General features: G+C 38.6%; 1 protein-coding gene and 2 pseudogenes across 1 annotated transcript; all 3 read right to left on the bottom strand.

Moving 5' to 3' along the window:
• Window positions 1–516: 516 nt before the first annotated feature.
• LOC129353101 (E3 ubiquitin-protein ligase TRIM47-like) lies at window positions 517–3065 on the bottom strand. The gene is made up of 2 exons (XM_055022298.1): window positions 2091–3065; window positions 517–2053 (listed from the first exon to the last, which is right to left on the bottom strand). Exons 1-2 carry the CDS (start codon window positions 3035–3037, stop codon window positions 1282–1284), a joined length of 1719 nt encoding a protein of 572 aa, XP_054878273.1. The 5' UTR covers window positions 3038–3065; the 3' UTR covers window positions 517–1281.
• A 2343-nt stretch (window positions 3066–5408) lies between these two features.
• Window positions 5409–8037, bottom strand: LOC129353102 (E3 ubiquitin/ISG15 ligase TRIM25-like; annotated as a pseudogene).
• Window positions 8038–12249: 4212 nt separating this feature from the next.
• LOC129353109 (E3 ubiquitin/ISG15 ligase TRIM25-like) lies at window positions 12250–17810 on the bottom strand (annotated as a pseudogene).
• Between the last annotated feature and the right edge of the window lie 295 nt (window positions 17811–18105).

Below are 18105 nucleotides of genomic sequence, written 5' to 3'. Positions count from 1 at the left end.
AACAAATAAATTATGAAACATGAGGAACAAAAAGCTTCAATCAAAACTTGGTTCAAACTTTACAACCACAGCAATGAGCAGTGGAGAAACAGGACAGCTATTAAATCATAAAATCCACAATAAAATAATATCTGTTCTCTCATGCCTGTCAGCACTCAAAAAATTAGTTTTAACAGGATCAGAGAACTGCTTTCACTTTTTTAAAGAGGAAAATCATTTATTATTTTATTAAACTCAATAAAATCTCCTGCAGAAACTGTCAGTAGTTTGAATTCCCATAAAACTGAAATTTATTTTCCAGGTTCACTGATTGTTTTTAGCAAAACTTCACATAAACCGAGGATGTTCAATGTTTGTAGATCTAGAAAACAACATGGTGGAGAGGTTTTTAAAATGGCCGCCATGAAGCAGGAAAATCTGTAAACTGAGATGAAGAAATTATTGAAGGAGTTGAAGATATTAGAATAAATTAAACCCCCAAATGAAGAAATTACACATAATATTTTTCTCCCCAACTTCCATGTTCACTCTTTATTTTGGTTCACATCTGTGCAAATTACAACAACATGGTGTCACACAGAGAACTGGTATCTGAAGAACAGAACAGTTATCAGAGATTATATGTCACAAAATGATTCATTTGGCAGAAGCTGCTCTATCGGTTTAAAGCTAAACAGTCAACTTATGATTTAAGAAACAAAAATACAAGTTAATCAAAATATCATCATCGCCTCAGTTTTCTAAGCTTGCAGAAAAAATCCAGTGAAAAGGAATCAAATATTTTATTAACACTTATTATTTAATTCTCAACAATTACTCAAACCAGTTATAAAATATTAAGGACAATGTAATTTTGATCTGAACAGCCTTAAATCAGACGTTGACAAACCAACTTAGTAAATGCTTAATATAAAAGAAGCAAACACTAGAGGCCACCCAGAGAACCACAGTCTGCTTTTGTGGAGAGAAGATATGAGATTATAATATAGAGTTGAAATACAATATATACATCATACAAATGTAGTTGAGTGTCTGTCGTACACAATACTCTGTTTTAGATAAAAACTAGACTGAGGCCCATCTGGAGGTTTTAATGCTTAGTAATTCTAACACCAGCAGTTGAATAAACCAGATAATAGAAGAACATTTATGAAAAATGCAAGAAATACAAACCATGACAGTGATGTGTCAAACTATGCATTTCTTCTTTGAGTTGCTGCAAAATAGGATATCATTTCTCTGCAGGTATCAGGCTTTCCTGATACATTAAAACTCAGGGAGCTATTTGAACCGATGTACGCTAGTGAGGCCAATGGTCCTCGTATGAGTCAGACTCATAAAAATGTTCCGTCTGAGTTGACAGAACTCAGCAGAGTCTCCAGTTTCATACAGTCGTATCCCAGCCAGCAGCGGCTGAGTGAATCTGGTCTGGACTCTGTGGATCAGAGTCATGGTTTCAGGGACGCTGTAAAAGGACAGAGTACCTGCTCTGTGATCCAAGAACACTCCTATTCTAGATGAACGAGGAGCCGAGATCAGAGTCATAGTTTTGTTGTGTCTGAATACATACATGAGTTTGCAGCAATCCAGAGCCCAGGAGTTTTCATTTTGTCCAAATTCATTTATTCTGCCTGCTCTCCACATATCTTTATATGCTACAGCCACTGTGAATCTACCAGAGCCCTGCACCTCCCAGTAAGAACATTGACTCAGAGAGCCTTTGCTCAACACTTGGAAGCAATCTTTAAACCAATCATTATCGTCTTTAAATTGTTCTGTATCCTTTTTTACTGCTCGGTTTCTTGTGACAGACAAATATTTGTTTGCTGTCTGTGAGTCCAGTGTTAGATCTTGTGAAAACTTCAGTAGTTTATTTCTGTCCACCAGCCCCTCTGTGGGAGTTGATGATGATGAAGCCTCTGAATTGATCTCCTTCAGGGAAATCTCCATCGACCTGTTGGTCACAATTTCCTTAACTATAGTCTCAGCCTCTGAGGCGGCTGCTTTTACATCATCGAGGAGCCATATTTTTGTGAAAAGCAGAAATTCTTCTGCAGTTTGAAAAAATAAGAGGCATATTTGGGACCAGTTGGAAGGAGCGTCTTGGTTCTGGGATGTAATTATTCAGAAACTGGATGTCGTCCTCTGTGTCTATGAGCTGCTTCAGTTCAGTGTTTGTCTTCTTCAGCTCAGTGATCTTCTGCTCCAACTCCTTCTGTATCTTTTCAGCTTCACGAACTTCAGTTTCCTGTTTTGACCTGATGTAATTCTCAACATCAGATACTTTTCTCTGGATCTGACAGATCAGATCGATAAAGATCTTCTCACATGCTTCAACTGATTTATCAGCAGAGCGATTAATGAACACAACTTTCTCCTTTTGCTCTTTCACATCTTTCTCTCTGTCCTGGATTCTCTGCTGGATGTTTCCTCGTCTCTCCTCCAGCTCTCTCTGCCTCTCAGTCCTTTCTGCTGCAGCTGACACTGTGTCGTGGCCTTTATGTTCATCCACAGAGCAGAGATAACAGATACATTTCTTATCCTTGCGGCAGAAGATATCAATCACCTTACCATGCTTAGAGCAGATGTTCTCATGGAGGTTCTTGTTCGGCTCCACCAGCTTGTGTTTCTTTAAAGGAGCCACATCATAATGAGGCTGAAGGTGTTTCTCACAGTAAGAGGCCAGACAGTCTAAACAGGACTTCATGGCTTTCAGTTTTCTCCCAGTGCAGAAATCACAGGCCACATCTTCAGGTCCAGCATAGCGGTGATCAGCAGGAGCAGCTTGGAGTCCAGTCTTCTTCAGCTGCTCCACTAAAGCTGCTAGCATGGTGCTCTTCTTTAAAACAGGCCTCGGTGTGAATGTCTCCCTACATTGAGGGCAGCTGTGGATTCCTCCCTGCTCACCTTCATCCCAGAAGCTTTTAATACAGTTCATGCAGTAACTGTGTCCACAGGGAATCGTCACCGGATCCTTCAGTAGATCCAAACAGATCGAACAGGAAAAAGTTTCTCGGTCCGGCTGATTCTGCTCCATTTCTGCTCTCAGTCACAGCGACTGTGTGAGTTTCATTTCCTGAAAACTGAAACTAGTTTCAGCTCTCGTGTACTTATCATGTCAGTGCAGAGAGGCTGCAGCCAATCAGCTTCAGTAAATATTGTCTCCACCTAGATTCAAAGATCAAATTTGATGGGGGGATAGGAAGTAGCTGCACTGTTTCAATGCAATAACCTGTTTTACTAAAGTTTAACAGAAAAGTCCTGTAGGAACAAGTAGCTGGGATTCACCAAACCTCAACAACACAACTTAGTTATTCAAACAAGAAGCCTGTTTGTAGAGGAGCAGTTAAATCAGGTCAGGTTAAAGCAATCCTTCCAAAGTTTCACCCAAAGTCCATCTTAAGATGATCACACTGAACAACTTATACTTGGTGAAAAAAGATGATGGATATGAATTAACTCTACAGTTCATGAGAAGTATACTGACTAAAGTAAAATGATTGCACAACAGTATTATCAAGGAGAAAGGTTGTATAATAACTTCTGTTGTAAAATATTTTAAATAACACTGAGGGTGTTTCAATCTGTGGAAGTGCATTCGTGGGGTCAGACAATGATTTTGGACGAGAAGGCCTGGCTTTCACGCTCTGCTGTAATTCATCCGAAGCTGTTCCATCATATTAAATCAGGACACTCTGCAACAACCTATAAAATGTGTTATGTGTAATTCATTTAGAGAGCAAATGTTTGTTTTTGTTTTTTATTCTTGTTTTTTGACATTTGGTTTAACATTATTCAGGCAGGGGAACTGTGGCTAAAAATGTCATTTTATTTTCTTAAATCTCTGTTGGTTAAATTCATGAGTTGAACAATTATATTGTTTCTGGAATGTGAACTTACCTTTCCAGGTGTGTTTCACCAACAGGATGCAGCAGCAAAGGATGAAAACAATTTCTGCTACAAATAAAAAATCAGGTGCTGATTAAAAGCTCCTGGAGTGAACCATGGCGATTAGGAGGGGTAACACTCTGAGGAGTTGAGATAGATTTATTTATTCTTTGATTGAATTTGTTGAATTGTGATGTTTTGCATGAATGTAAATATTTATTGGTATAATTTTTTGTTTTGGTGTTAGGTTTGTGTAAATAATGTTTATTTAATGTTATTTTTTTATTTCATCTTTTCTTGGTCTGTCCAGTGAAATTCCTCAGGGAGTAGTTCCCAGTAGTACCCAGTAGTCCCCAGTAGTTCCCAGTAGTTCCCAGTAGTTCCCAGTAGTTCCCAGTAGTACCCAGTAGTTCCCAGTAGTACCCAGTAGTACCCAGTAGTACCCAGTAGTACAAGGAGAACATCCAAACTCCATGTAGAAAGACCTGAACATCCTTCTTCCCTTCATCAATAAAACTTTAGATCTATATCTTTGTGGTTTGGTCCTTGCTAGTGAAATTATAAAGGTTGTTAAAATTGCAGTGAGCTGCATACGTTTCCACATCCCTTGACACATTATATAATGTCATGGACACAAATTTTAGTTTTTGTTGGGTTCAGGCAACAAAGTACAATATAATTATGAAGAGAAAGGAAAATGAATTATAGCTTTCAATTTCTGCTACCAATAAAACTCTGAAAAGTGTGGCGTACATTTCTAACCACCCTGTTTGTATTCACTCCTGCAGTTTATTGCTCTGAGAAGAAACTTTCTGACTAAAGAGAGTGAACCTGGTTGTTCTGTTTCTGGCCTCACAGGTTCGTTAGAGAAGATTAGAGAACAAACAGCATCATGAAGGAGCACAGCAGACGATCAGGGAGAAAACGGAGCAGAAGTTTAATGCAGGTTAAATTGTTTGACTTGCATTCAGTGAAGCTCCATGTTCATCTGGCTTCTCTTTCTCAGCAGAGACATTCTGCTGGAACTTTGGCATCCATCTTCACATTTCTCAGCTTCTCTTTTCAACTCTTTCTGAACTCAATTATGTCAAACACAAACTTTTACCAAGAAAAAAATGGTCTAGTTTATAAAGAAAGTGTCTTGATAAACTTAAAATGAGAGAAAACTAAGTTACAAATACATTTTCATAAATAGGAGCTTGTTTTAATGAAACAATTCCTCAAAATAGATGAAGAAGCTTTAGTTCCCCTGGCAGATTATTTCACTTATAATAGGGGGAAAATGTTTTGTTTTAAGTAAAATAATCTGCCAATGGAATTACAAAACGTTAAATATCAAAACTAGTCAAAATAAAATAAATTGAGATATTATGTTAATGTTTTTTTTTAACTGAGAAAGTATTATTACAGCAAAAAAATAATACAAAAATTAGAAGCTTATACTAAATATTTACACAGAAGACAATTTCAAATTTACAATGAACACAAATGCAAACATTATCACACTGATAAGAATTTTATTCAAAAGGGTTAAAACAACTTTATACAGTACAATGATTCAGCAAAGCTAATAATTATGAAAATGACAACAACTTCAGCAACAACTGACTAATTACCACAGCTGTCCTGTAGGGGGCAGCGTCCCATCACCAATAGGATAAACAGTGAAGCAACATGACAGTTTCTGCTCCTAAAAATCAACAAGACATGAAATCAGCTACAATGAGACAATATCTGTTCTCTTATGTGTGACTCAACAAAATGTGTTCAAACATCATCAAAGGATTAGTTTCACTTTTTCAACCTGAAGAATCTTTTGTCATTTTATTTAGTTTTTGCTGCTATGATAATTTAAAATAAATTTTCTTTTAAGAATATGCATTTAAGAAACTAATCAATTACTTTAATAAAATAAAACTGTGTTGCACACTATAATCATACACATTAAGGTCTTAGTTTATTCTATTTAAGTTGACAGAATTCAGCAGTGTCATCATACATGTGGAGGAAAACTCCAGCATGTAGCGGCTGAGTGAATCTGGTCTGGACTCTGTGGATCAGAGTCATGGTTTCAGAGACGCTGTAGAAGGACAGAATACCTGCTGTGTGATCCAGGTACACTCCTATTGTGGAAGAATCAGGGGCAAATATGGAAGTTTTACTATTGTTGTGCAAAAAATCATAATTGTCTATCTTCAATGAGCTTAAAGCCATGCTATTTTGGGAACACTCTAATGCCCAAGATCTGTCATTATGTCCAAATTTACACTGATTCCCACTCCCTACTCTTCTGATGGTCTTGTAAGCGACTGCTATAGTAGTATTTCTGTCTGTCCACTCCACCTCCCAGTAACAACGTCCAGTCAGACTCTCTTTACTCAGAACTTGTTGACATCCAGTAAATCTGTCTGGGTGACTAGGATAAGGCTGATATCTACAGGGTTTTGTCACTTTCCTTTTCCCCTTTGACAGAACCAGGCCTGTGTGAACTGTGTTTGGATCCAGAGTGATTTTACATGAATATCTCAAGAATCCAGCCCTTGTCGTTGGTTCTGGTCCTGGTTCTGGTTCTGACAGTAGAACATCCACCTCAGTGACCATCAGTGAGATGTTTGTCCATGAGTCTCTCAGGACGTCCTGTAGTTTGTCTCTGAGCTCTGACACAGCTGCTGCCACGTCCTCAAAGTGTCTCAGAGGACGGATGTTGATGCTGGATGAGTGTGTGGACTCACTGAGTGCTGGCAGTGAGGGGTAGTTGAGGAGAAACTGGATGTGATCCTCTGTGTGTGAGAGCTGCTCCAGCTCAGCGTCTTTCCTCTTCAGCTCAGTGATCTCCTGCTGCAGCTTCTCCTCAACATCTTTGACTCGACTCACTTCAGTTTCCTGCTGGGATCTGATCTGCTGCTTCACCTCAGAGCTTCTTTTCTGGAGGAGACGGATCAGCTCAGTGAAGATCTCCTCACTGTCCTCCACTGTTTTATCAGCAGAGTGATTGATGGCCTCCACCTCCTGTTGAAGCAGCTTCACATCTTTCTCTCTGTCCTGGATTCTCTGCTGGATGTTTCTTCGTCTCTCCTCCAGCTCTCTCTGCCTTTAAGCTCTTCCTGCTGCAGCTGACACTGTGTCATAACAAGACCAGATGTTCCCCTGGATATTTCTGGATGGCTCCACCAGCTGGTGATTCTTTAACTGAGCCACATCGTAATGAGGCTGAAGGTGTTCCTCACAATAAGAGGCCTGACAGAATAAACAGGACTTGATGGCTCTCTGTTTTCCAGTGCAGAAATCACAGGCCACATCTTCAGATCCAGTATAACAGTGATCAGCAGGAGCAGCTTGGAGTCCAGTCTTCTTCAGTTGCTCCATTAAAGATGTTAACACAATGTTCTTCTTTAATGCAGGCCGTGGAAAGAATGTCTCCCTGCACTGAGGGCAGCTGTGTGTTCCTCTCATATCCTCTTCATCCCAGTGAGTCATAATACAGTTCATACAGTAACTGTGCCCACAGGGAATCGTCACTGGATCCTTCAGTCGATCCAGGCAGATCGAACAGGAGAAATCTTTCTCTTGGTCTTGGATTCTCTCCTCCAGCTCTCTCTGCCTCTCAGTCCTTTCAGCTGCAGCCGACACTGTCTCATCATGAGACCAGATGTTCTCGGATATCTTGTGTTTCTTTAAAGGAGGATCATCAAAATGATAATGAACATGTGCGCTACAGTAAAATACCTCACAGGTGAAACAGAAGTTGATGGCTTTCAGTTTTCTTCCAGTGCACAAATCACAGGCCACATGTTCAGGGCCAGCATGGCAGGGATCATCTTTAGCAGCTTGGATGCTGATCTTCTTCAGCTGCTCCACTAAAGCTAGCGGTGCTGTAGTTTTCTCCGAGGCACCACTGGGGTTAAAGGTTTTCCGGCATAGAGGACAGCTGTTGGTTCCTCTCTCCTCCTCTTCATCCCAGTGAGTTTCAATGCAGTTAATGCAGAAGTTGTGTCCACAGGGAATCTTCACCGGAAAATTCATTAGATCAAAACAGAAATCACAGTAAAGGTCTCCGTCATCAATCCAAGCTCCTTGAGTTCTTTTCTGTGCCATTTCAAATGTCAAAACAAGAAGCTGTGAGGTTTATGGCTAAGAAACAAAAATCCGTCTGTGCTCACAAGTTCTGCAGGGACAACAGAGTCTGTCATTCTTAAATACTCTCAGAGTGGGCGGGAATATGGAAATACTTATGTCAACTTTCAGGTGAGTTAATCACACCTCATATTCGAACGCTTCGTGGTAACGCCCATTTCTCGTGTTTGACTTTGCATGAAAGAGAGAAATAAACATGAGACTTGAGGCCTGAGGGGATGAAAGAAGAGAGAGCAACATGATGCTATGGCAACATACAAAAACTTAACATGATGCAGGGTCTGGCTTTAAATGAAGGTCCAATAATAAAAAAAATAATAATCTAATCACACAACAAGTTGAGACTGTCTGCGTTAAGATGGCTGGACAATCAGAAGTTTACATTTGTTCATCACTGTTTTAATATAAATTGTTTGAATGTGGAGAAGCAGACTCTTACAGGCCAACTGTCAAGGATTGATGTGGTGGAGGTGGTGAGGCAGACACTGGAGGCCCAGGTAAAGTGAATAGTGTAATTTAATTTAAGAAATGTCCAGAAAACACAGTCAGCAAGCGTAGTCCGCGGCCAGGCAGCACGGCTGAGCAGAAGCCAGGGCTCACACCGGTACCAACTGGTCTAACAGGCAGAAAAACACAAACAAGCGACAACTTACGACTCAGGACACAGAAAACTCAAATAAACACAACAGAAACACACGAAACATGACACCAACATTTCTCTCAAAGCTATGGGATCATCATTTAGATATTCCCAGATTGTTTCAAACACGGCGGCCTTACTGCATGTTAATTTATGACTTAATAAAGTAGAATTATATAACTTTAATTTGACAGCAAATTGTAATAATTTTGTTATTTTTATGTTTTATTCTTGCTTTATTTATTGGTCTCTTTCTCTGCTCAAACTCATATTGTTTTGTCTTCATTTATTTATGAAACAAATAAATGACGTTCTCAAATTTAATAATTTAATTCTCAAATTATAAGAAGGATTTTTTTTTTACCTGATATCTTTACAAACCCCCAATATGACAGATTTAGAATGAACAAATTCCCATTTCTCTGCTGGTAGTTATGCATTTTATCACATTTTAAAAGTGACATGTTATGCAAAATTCATATTTGGCACGTTTTTGCACTTCCATTTGGATTTCTACTGGTTTTAAATACAGCCCCACCGCTTTAAAAAAATAAATAAATAAATTACCTGCTGTTATTTGAAAATCAGTTCAAGTTTTTGGTGTCTCAGAACAATCTGTTTAAAAATTTTGAAATGCCCCTCGGAGACATTTAAAGTTATTTGAATTTGAAACCTCCAGAATGTAATGTCACATTTGGTTTCTCATTTATTTATCTTTAGTTCTTGGTCTTTACTTCAATATAAATTTCTGTGCTGATTTTCATGTCATTAACTTCACATCCGGTGCAGTGTATGGTTCTGTCACGTTGGTGCAACATGGTTTGAATCTTTCAAGGAGTTTCAGTCTTCTCTCTATGCATGCATGGACTTGTGGCATATACTTCCTACAGCCCAAAAAACATGACTGTTAAGAAAACTGTTCCCTGGAATTGTCCTTCAGGGTGTGTCTGCGTGTGTCTGCTTGTTTGAGCTTGGTTTCTGTAGGTTGTTTTTAGATTAACTGGCAACCTGTGCAATTAATCTCCCAATCTCTCATTGGGCAACTGCTGGAAATATCCATCAGACCCTGCAGGCATTGAGACGATTGATAGATGAATGAGTTGTAGTGGTTTCATTCCTAAAATAGAAACTAGTTTAAGTTTCACTCATTTCTTTTTAAATTTGTGCAGAAATAATGACAACTGCCCTTCCTATGTTTTACTGTAGGCTGGCTACATCCATCTTGGACCTGCTGAACAGAAGGGGAACAAAGAAATATGTTTACAGAGTAAAGTTGTAGGAAGTCAGAAAAAAGAGAAAGTATTGTGAAGGTAAACTAGGTGAATATAAACATAATAAAACTGTACGAAATAAGTTTGTCTTCAGAGTTGTGAATTTTGTCTAAAGAAAATGTGGTTTCATAATTCACTTCATGAAAGCAAAAAACATATCAGGTTTGTTTCTAGAAACAGTTTCAGTTCATCAGAAGCGAAACTAGTTTTTGCCCAGGTGTGCAGATTACCTGATAGTGAAACATTTGTGGTAACGGCCATTTCTCATGTTTGACTTTGATCGCATGAAAGCGAGAGAAAACAGGATGAACTGGGAGAACTCATCTTCCTCCTGGGAACAGGACGGGACGTCAAGGAAACATTTTAAAACTGAACATGAAACATGATCTGTGTTTGATAAGAAATCTAATGAAAAACAGCAAACAGAACCAAACCATAAAACAAGCTGAAAATCACAAACATTACAGAACATGTTCATTTTATAAAGACTAAACAATCAGATGTTTAAATTTGCTCATAAATAAATCAATAAATGTAGATTAAGGAGACTCTCAAAGGCCAACATGTTCTCAGAAAGAATACAAAGGATCATCATTTGGATTTTCCTCGTTACTCCAAACATTATGATATTATGTCCATTTATGACTTAAAAACTAATAATAAATAATCTCAAATATTTCTGGCAGGTAATTCTTACTTTTGAGTTATTTTTGCATTTCTTTTTTTAGTTTTAAAATATAAAAAATAAAAATCTTAGTGTGATTTAATGTCAGATAATCATAAAAAATTAACTTTGTGGACCAAAGAACAGAGAATATAACAAATGTCTGATGATGGTGATATTATAGTTCTACTACTGCACGAAAGGAACAATGTGGCACTTACTGACATCTGGTGGTGAATTTGGAGATTGCAGTCATCTCGAACTTTGCCCAATAATTATTTATTTCCACTGTTTTGCTGTGATCTCGTTGAGCATTTTTTAAGCTCTTAAACAATACACTTACTGTTCTATAAATAAAACAGGCAATATTTATGCAAGGTTTGTTTCTAGAAACAATTTCAGTTCATCAGAAAAGAAACTTATTATTATTGACTGCTTTATCAACTATTTAATCATTATTAATTTAACGTTTTGATGTAAATTTATAATCTTGTAATCTCACCACTTTTTCAGAAGATGAGTGAATTTGTGATACATTTTCTACATTAATCTGACAACAACCTGAGGTCTTGCTGCAGCTAAAACATTTTATTCCTGTAAAAAATACGGGGCTGAAAACCATAATTGAAAAAATATTTTTTTTTATTAGTCATCCAATCTTCCTCTTATCTTACACTTTTTTCTTATTTTGAAATAAATTTGACCAGAAACTTAAATTTTTGCATCTCATCATGAGATTAAACAGATTGTAGAAATATTTCTTAGAGTGATTACAAGTCAGTTGATAAGTGATTGTTTCTTTTTCCTCTGTATTATATGTATTTTTTTTACAAATGAGGGGAAAAAATCATAAAATAAGAAGTACATATTTCTGTTGATATTTTTAACTCTAGAAATTTGTCAACCTTTCAAGATTGTACAAAATAAACAACTTAAGACGAACAAATGGACTTTTGAATCCACAAATTGAATCTTCTGTATGAATTTAACACAAAATATACAAATGTAAACATAATTAAACACCCAAGAATTTGATTTAAAGTGATGAAAACACTATATTCAAGCATATTCAATCTACATAACTACGTAACTTTGACCTGTAAACACAAACATCTCATGCAGTAAAACAACATTCCTGTAGGGGGCAGCGTCCAAGAGCCACTTTATTCTATTGATGCTTTAATATTTTATGATTTCCATCTGGGTATTGTTCTTATTATATTTTACCTGTCAAGGGACAACAGATGAAAATATTTTCTTTAACTGTTGTTGATGTTTATTATGCATGTTTGGTTCAAATAATAAAAAACCTTCAATCTTTCATGGTTACTTTTAAAATGTAGAGCTTATTGAGCAGCAGATTTAACAATATTACTCGTGTTATGACATGGATTGGTTCGGTTTAGTATATTTTGTCTGCTTCCATTGTAAAAGTAGCATAAACATCTGACTTTACCGCCTGTTCACTTCCTCCTCTGTGCTGAGCAATGATACTGCTGAGAGTCTTATTTTCTAACTGAAATGAATTAAATAAAACCCACTTCAAAATCTAAGTGATGGTTTGTTGAAAAAAACAAAACTTTAAAAAGTAGAGATGAGTAGAAAATGTGGAAACAGTAAAAGTACATAAAAAATGTTTTTTATTATTCAGAGCAAACTATTAAAAACTAATTATGAACAATGTTATTCAATTCATTCAGAATATGATGAACATATGATGTAACAACACAATTTTCCAGTAGGTGGCAGTGTAACCATCTGACTAGAGAATCATTAAGACAGACCAGAACAGGTTCGGTAAAAACACATTATAATGAGACATAACATTAAAATAGGTTTGGGTTCAAACTTTACAATCATCTCTAACAGAACCTATCAGTGAATCAACAGGACATTAAATCAACTCAAAGCAACAAGTCAGAAAAAACTGTTATTCTTTTTACCATCTGGAATTCCAGCAAATAATATTGACACATTAAATATCAACAACAAAAAAAGTGGTGAAAATTTGAAAGTAGATTTTTTTTGGGGGGTGGGGAGGCATAGACATAAATGAATGTTTTACCAAAAAAAATGCAAAAAGAGTGAAAGTAAATTAATTGAACTTTAACTGAATTTTGTTTATTTAAGTTTGGAAAACTCTGCAGAGTCCCCAGTTTTAGAGCTAATGCAAAACCCAGCATGTAGCGGCTGAGTGAATCTGGTCTGGACTCTGTGGATCAGAGTCATGGATCCAGAGACTCTGTAGAAGGACAGAATACCTGCTGTGTGATCCAGGTACACTCCCACTCTGGAGGACTTTGGACCTGAGATGGAGGTTGAGATGTTGTTATGCCAGAATGTATACTTGTTTTGGTCAAAGTCTAAAGCCCAAGATTTATCATTAATTCCAAACATACTGTCATCTCCTTCCCTGCTGATGTTCTTGTATGCAACAGCTACATAAACTCTCCCTCCTCTCTCCACCTCCCAGTAACAACGTCCAGTCAGACTCTCTCTGCTCAGGACCTGACAGTAATCAGTGAATCTGTCTGGATGACTTGGATAAGACTGATGTTCATCCGTCACAGTTGCCTTTCTATTTCCCTCTGATAGTAACAGATAATCATTAGCTGTATCTGGATCCAGTGTGATTTCACGTGAATATCTTAAGAAATCAGCTCTGCTCTTTGGTTCTGGTTCTGACAGCAGAACATCCACCTCAGTGACCATCAGTGAGATGTTTGTCCATGAGTCTCTCAGGACGTCCTGTAGTTTGTCTCTGAGCTCTGACACAGCTGCTGCCACGTCCTCAAAGTGTCTCAGAGGACGGATGTTGATGCTGGATGAGTGTGTGGACTCACTGAGTGCTGGCAGTGAGGGGTAGTTGAGGAGAAACTGGTTGTGATCCTCTGTGTGTGAGAGCTGCTCCAGCTCAGCGTCTTTCCTCTTCAGCTCAGTGATCTCCTGCTGCAGCTTCTCTCAACATCTTTGACTCGACTCACTTCAGTTTCCTGCTGGGATCTGATCTGCTGCTTCACATCAGAGCTTCTTTTCTGGAGGAGACGGATCAGCTGGGTGAAGATCTCCTCACTGTCCTCCACTGTTTTATCAGCAGAGTGATTGATGGCCTCCACCTCCTGTTGAAGCAGCTTCACATCTTTCTCTCTGTCCTGGATTCTCTGCTGGATGTTTCCTCTCTCTCCTCCAGCTCTCTCTGCCTCTCAGTCCTTTCTGCTGCAGCTGACACTGTGTCGTGGCCTTGATGTTCATCCACAGAGCAGATGTTCTCCTGCAGGTTCTTGTTCGGCTCCACCAGCTTGTGTTTCTTAAAAGTAGCTGAATCATAATGAGGCTGAATGTGTCTCTCACAGTAAGAGGCCAGACAGACTAAACAGGACTTGATGGCTTTCAGTTTCCTCCCAGTGCAGAAATCACAGGCCACATCTTCAGGTCCAGCATAACAGTGGTCAGCAGGAACAGCTTGGAGTCCAGTCTTCTTCAGCTGCTCCACTAAAGCTGCTAGAATGGTGTTTTTACACAGGTCAGGTCTTGGTTTAAAGGTCCTTCTGCACTGAGGGCAGCCATATATTCCTCTCTGAGCCTCTTGATCCCAGTGAGTCTTAATGCAGGTGAAACAGTAGCTGTGTCCACAGGAAGTTGTCACTGGATCCGTCAGTAGATCCAGGCAGATCGAACACGAGAATGTCTCCTGGTCCATAAGACATTGATCCATTTCTCCAGTCAAAGTGACTGTGAGTTTCACTTTGTGAGAATATATTCTAGGCTTTTGTTTTATTAAAGAATGTTGTCTGTCAGGTCTGGAACCTGCGCATTTGCTACCCCAGCTCTCAGTTCTAGGAAACGATGAATGTGGAATGACTGGTTCTGCCTGAAAGCAGGAAGAAAAAAGGTCTGAAAGAACAAATAGTGTAAAGGAAAAACTGATTTTCTATCTGTATTTTCTTCTACCATAAACTATTAATTAGGAAAAAGTGTTCATTTAATTTCAATTCATGACAGCTATTACTTGTGTGACGTGATGTTTGAGATCAGGATAAATGTGAAAAAAATATTCAACGGTTTGAAACTCAAAACTCCCAAAAGGTAAAAATTGGAACAAATAATTAAAATTCAACTGAAAGAACAGGGTAACCATGGAGGACTGACAAACAACTCAACAATCTGTCAAAGAACCGGGGATTGCTACAAGAGCGGTTAGAAAGTAAGAAATGATCCACCAGAACTATCAGGAGAAAATGGTTGAACAAAATAATATGAGCTAAACATTATTACAACACAAGAAAACACACTAAATACTCAGAATCACATAATAGCAGCACAATACTAAAACCAAAGTGTTAAAAAAAAAACCCAAACTGTTCCAACCGATGCCTCTAAACGGTCTCCAGAAAAATATATGAAACATGAAGGAAGTAATTACAGGTTATAAAACTTTTAGTGATCTTAACTTTTCTCTCCTATTCAGCTTCAACGAATTTTTATGATAAATTCCTTGTGATAAATATTTTAGAGATATGATGTCGTTCTTGTGGAAGATTTCCTTATTGATTCTCTCTTTGCAAAACGTCTGTAAGATGCATCATAAAACTCTCCGATAAAGAAGGTAGCAGCTTCGGAGTCTGGGAGGAAATTTAAGGTAATTCAGTTTATGAAAGCAGAACCTATGAAAAGTTAATACTAAAGATTTATTGTATCAGTTTAATGTTCATAGTAAATCTAATGCACCCACTGACATTTTCACAGTCATCTTCTGTTTACGTATTTGTTTTTCTTTCAGTCACATCATCAAAACAAATCCATTCTTCTTTTCCAGTCCTTTACTTTCGGTTTTGTCCAAACACACAGAGCTCAGCGGATATGGGGAAATATTTCTGCCATAATTTGAGAGCAAACATTTTCAGTCTGAAAGCAGGTCTGCGTTCAGACACTTTCATTTTGAAAGCAGGATTATACATCTTTCTTCTCAAAACTTGTAATGTTTGTACCCTATGGGGGAATTTTTATGCCATAATGCGAGAGCACAGATTTTCAGCCTGAAAAGTTCCCCATAGTGAGAGGAGGATTTTCTCCCTGTGCTGCGTTCATTTAAAACCAGTTCAACCAGAAGCCTGAAGCTGTTTACCTCAAATTAACTCAGAGAAATAAACTGGTTTATTTCAATAATATGTTACTGATGTTTTTATCAAATTGGAAATAAAAGTGACAACAAACTCATTGAAGCAGTAAAGATACGTAGAAATTTATTCTCAAGTTTTAGATTATAAAAATCAACAACATATGAAAACAACTCAACAGAATCTGATCAAAACAGGACCGACTCAAAGAGCTGCTTTCACTTATTCAACTACTTATAATGATGATAAACTATTTCAGCAAAAAAGGTCAAAGGTAAAAGATGAACCAGCAGGAATGAATAAAAAAGTCAGAAAATAAAGAGTCTGAATCTAGAGTTCATTCTTTCTGAGCCTGCAGAACTCAGCTCTGTGTCCACTGTAATAAAACCTAAAGCCAGCATGAAGCGGCTCAGTGAATCTGGTCTGGACTCTGTGGATCAGAGTCATGGTTTCAGAGACTCTGTAGAAGGACAGGATACCTGCTTTGTGATCCAGGTACACTCCCACTCTGGAGGAAACTGGACCTGAGATGAAGGTGTCTTTGTTGTTGTGCCAAAAGGTAAAACCATTTTGAGAACAATCTAAAGCCCAAGATCTGACATTACGTGCAAAATTACACTCACAGCCCTTTCCTGCCCTGATGATATTCTTGTATGAAACTGCGATGTAAACATGTGTATTGCTCCACTCCACCTCCCAGTAACAACGTCCAGTCAGACTCTCTCTGCTCAGGACCTGACAGTAATCAGTGAATCTTTCTGGATGACTTGGATAAGACTGAGACTCATCCATCACAGTCGCCTTCCTGTTGTTTTCTGATAGCATCAGGTATTGTTGTGCCGTGTTTGGATCCAGAGTGATTTTACATGAATATCTTAAGAAATCAGCTCTGCTCTTTGGTTCTGGTTCTGACAGTAGAACATCCACCTCAGTGACCATCAGTGAGATGTTTGTCCATGAGTCTCTCAGGACGTCCTGTAGTTTGTCTCTGAGCTCTGACACAGCTGCTGCCCGTCCTCAAAGTGTCTCAGAGGACGGATGTTGATGCTGGATGAGTGTGACTCACTGAGTGCTGGCAGTGAGGGGTAGTTGAGGAGAAACTGGTTGTGATCCTCTGTGTGTGAGAGCTGCTCCAGCTCAGCGTCTTTCCTCTTCAGCTCAGTGATCTCCTGCTGCAGCTCTCCTCAACATCTTTGACTCGACTCACTTCAGTTTCCTGCTGGGATCTGATCTGCTGCTTCACATCAGAGCTTCTTTCCTGGAGGAGACGGATCAGCTCAGTGAAGATCTCCTCACTGTCCTCCACTGTTTTATCAGCAGAGTGATTGATGGCCTCCACCTCCTGCTGAAGCAGCTTCACATCTTTCTCTCTGTCCTGGATTCTCTGCTGGATGTTTCCTCGTCTCTCCTCCAGCTCTCTCTGCCTCTCAGCTCTTCCTGCTGCAGCTGACACTGTGTCGTGGCCTTTATGTTCATCCAGTAAACAGAAAGCACAGATGCACTTCTGATCAGTGCGGCAGAACATCTTCATCACCTCATCATGCTTAGAGCAGATGTTCTCCTGGAGGTTCTTGTTCGGCTCCACCAGCTTGTGATTCTTTAGTCCAGGGACATCAAGGTGATATTGGAGGTGATTCTCACAATAAGAGGCCAGACAGACTAAACAGGACTTGATGGCTTTCAGTTTTCTTCCAGTGCAGAAATCACAGGCCACATCTTCAGGTCCAGCATAGCGGTGATCAGCAGGAGCAGCTTGGGGTCCAGTCTTCTTCAGCTGCTCCACTAAAGCTACCAACAAGATGTTCTTCCCAAGATCAGGTCTCGGTGTGAATGTCTTCCTGCACTGAGGGCAGCTGTAGATTCCTCTGTGATCCTCTTGGTCCCAGAGATTTTTGATGCAGTTCAGACAGTAGCTGTGTCCACAGGGAATCGTCACCGGATCCCTGAATAGATCCAGACAGATCGAACAGGAGAAGCTTTCTCTGCCCAGCTCAACTTTCTGCTCCATTTGATCTCTCAGTTATACTGACTATTTCAAAATCTCTTGTGCTTTTAGTCCTCAAGCTTCAAGGGGAAGTAATTAAATAAATATGAGAACAAAGAGCAGCTGCTGAGTTATCAAGGCTTTACAGTTTTCACCCATCGGAGTTTAACCTTTATTGCCTCATACAAGGAAAAGTCTGTTAAACATTAACGTGATTCCACATGAAAGCCTCAATTTATTCAGTCAGTTTTTTTATTTTTAGGGAAAAATTTATTCATGGAAAATTCTATGAATTATCGGAAATAAAATGTTCCTCAAAGTCCACCAAGAGTTCGTCTTGAACCCTAAAATTTAGTCCATTACAATCAAATAAAATATTAATAGTTTGTGTAAAGCAACCAATCTTT

The sequence above is a fragment of the Poeciliopsis prolifica genome, unplaced genomic scaffold (assembly GCF_027474105.1).
Source record: "Poeciliopsis prolifica strain line A6 unplaced genomic scaffold, Auburn_PproV2 SCAFFOLD084, whole genome shotgun sequence".
NCBI lineage: Eukaryota > Metazoa > Chordata > Actinopteri > Cyprinodontiformes > Poeciliidae > Poeciliopsis > Poeciliopsis prolifica.
The sequence above is the reverse complement of the archived record's forward strand: the minus strand, read 5'-3'. Positions and strand labels throughout refer to the sequence as shown.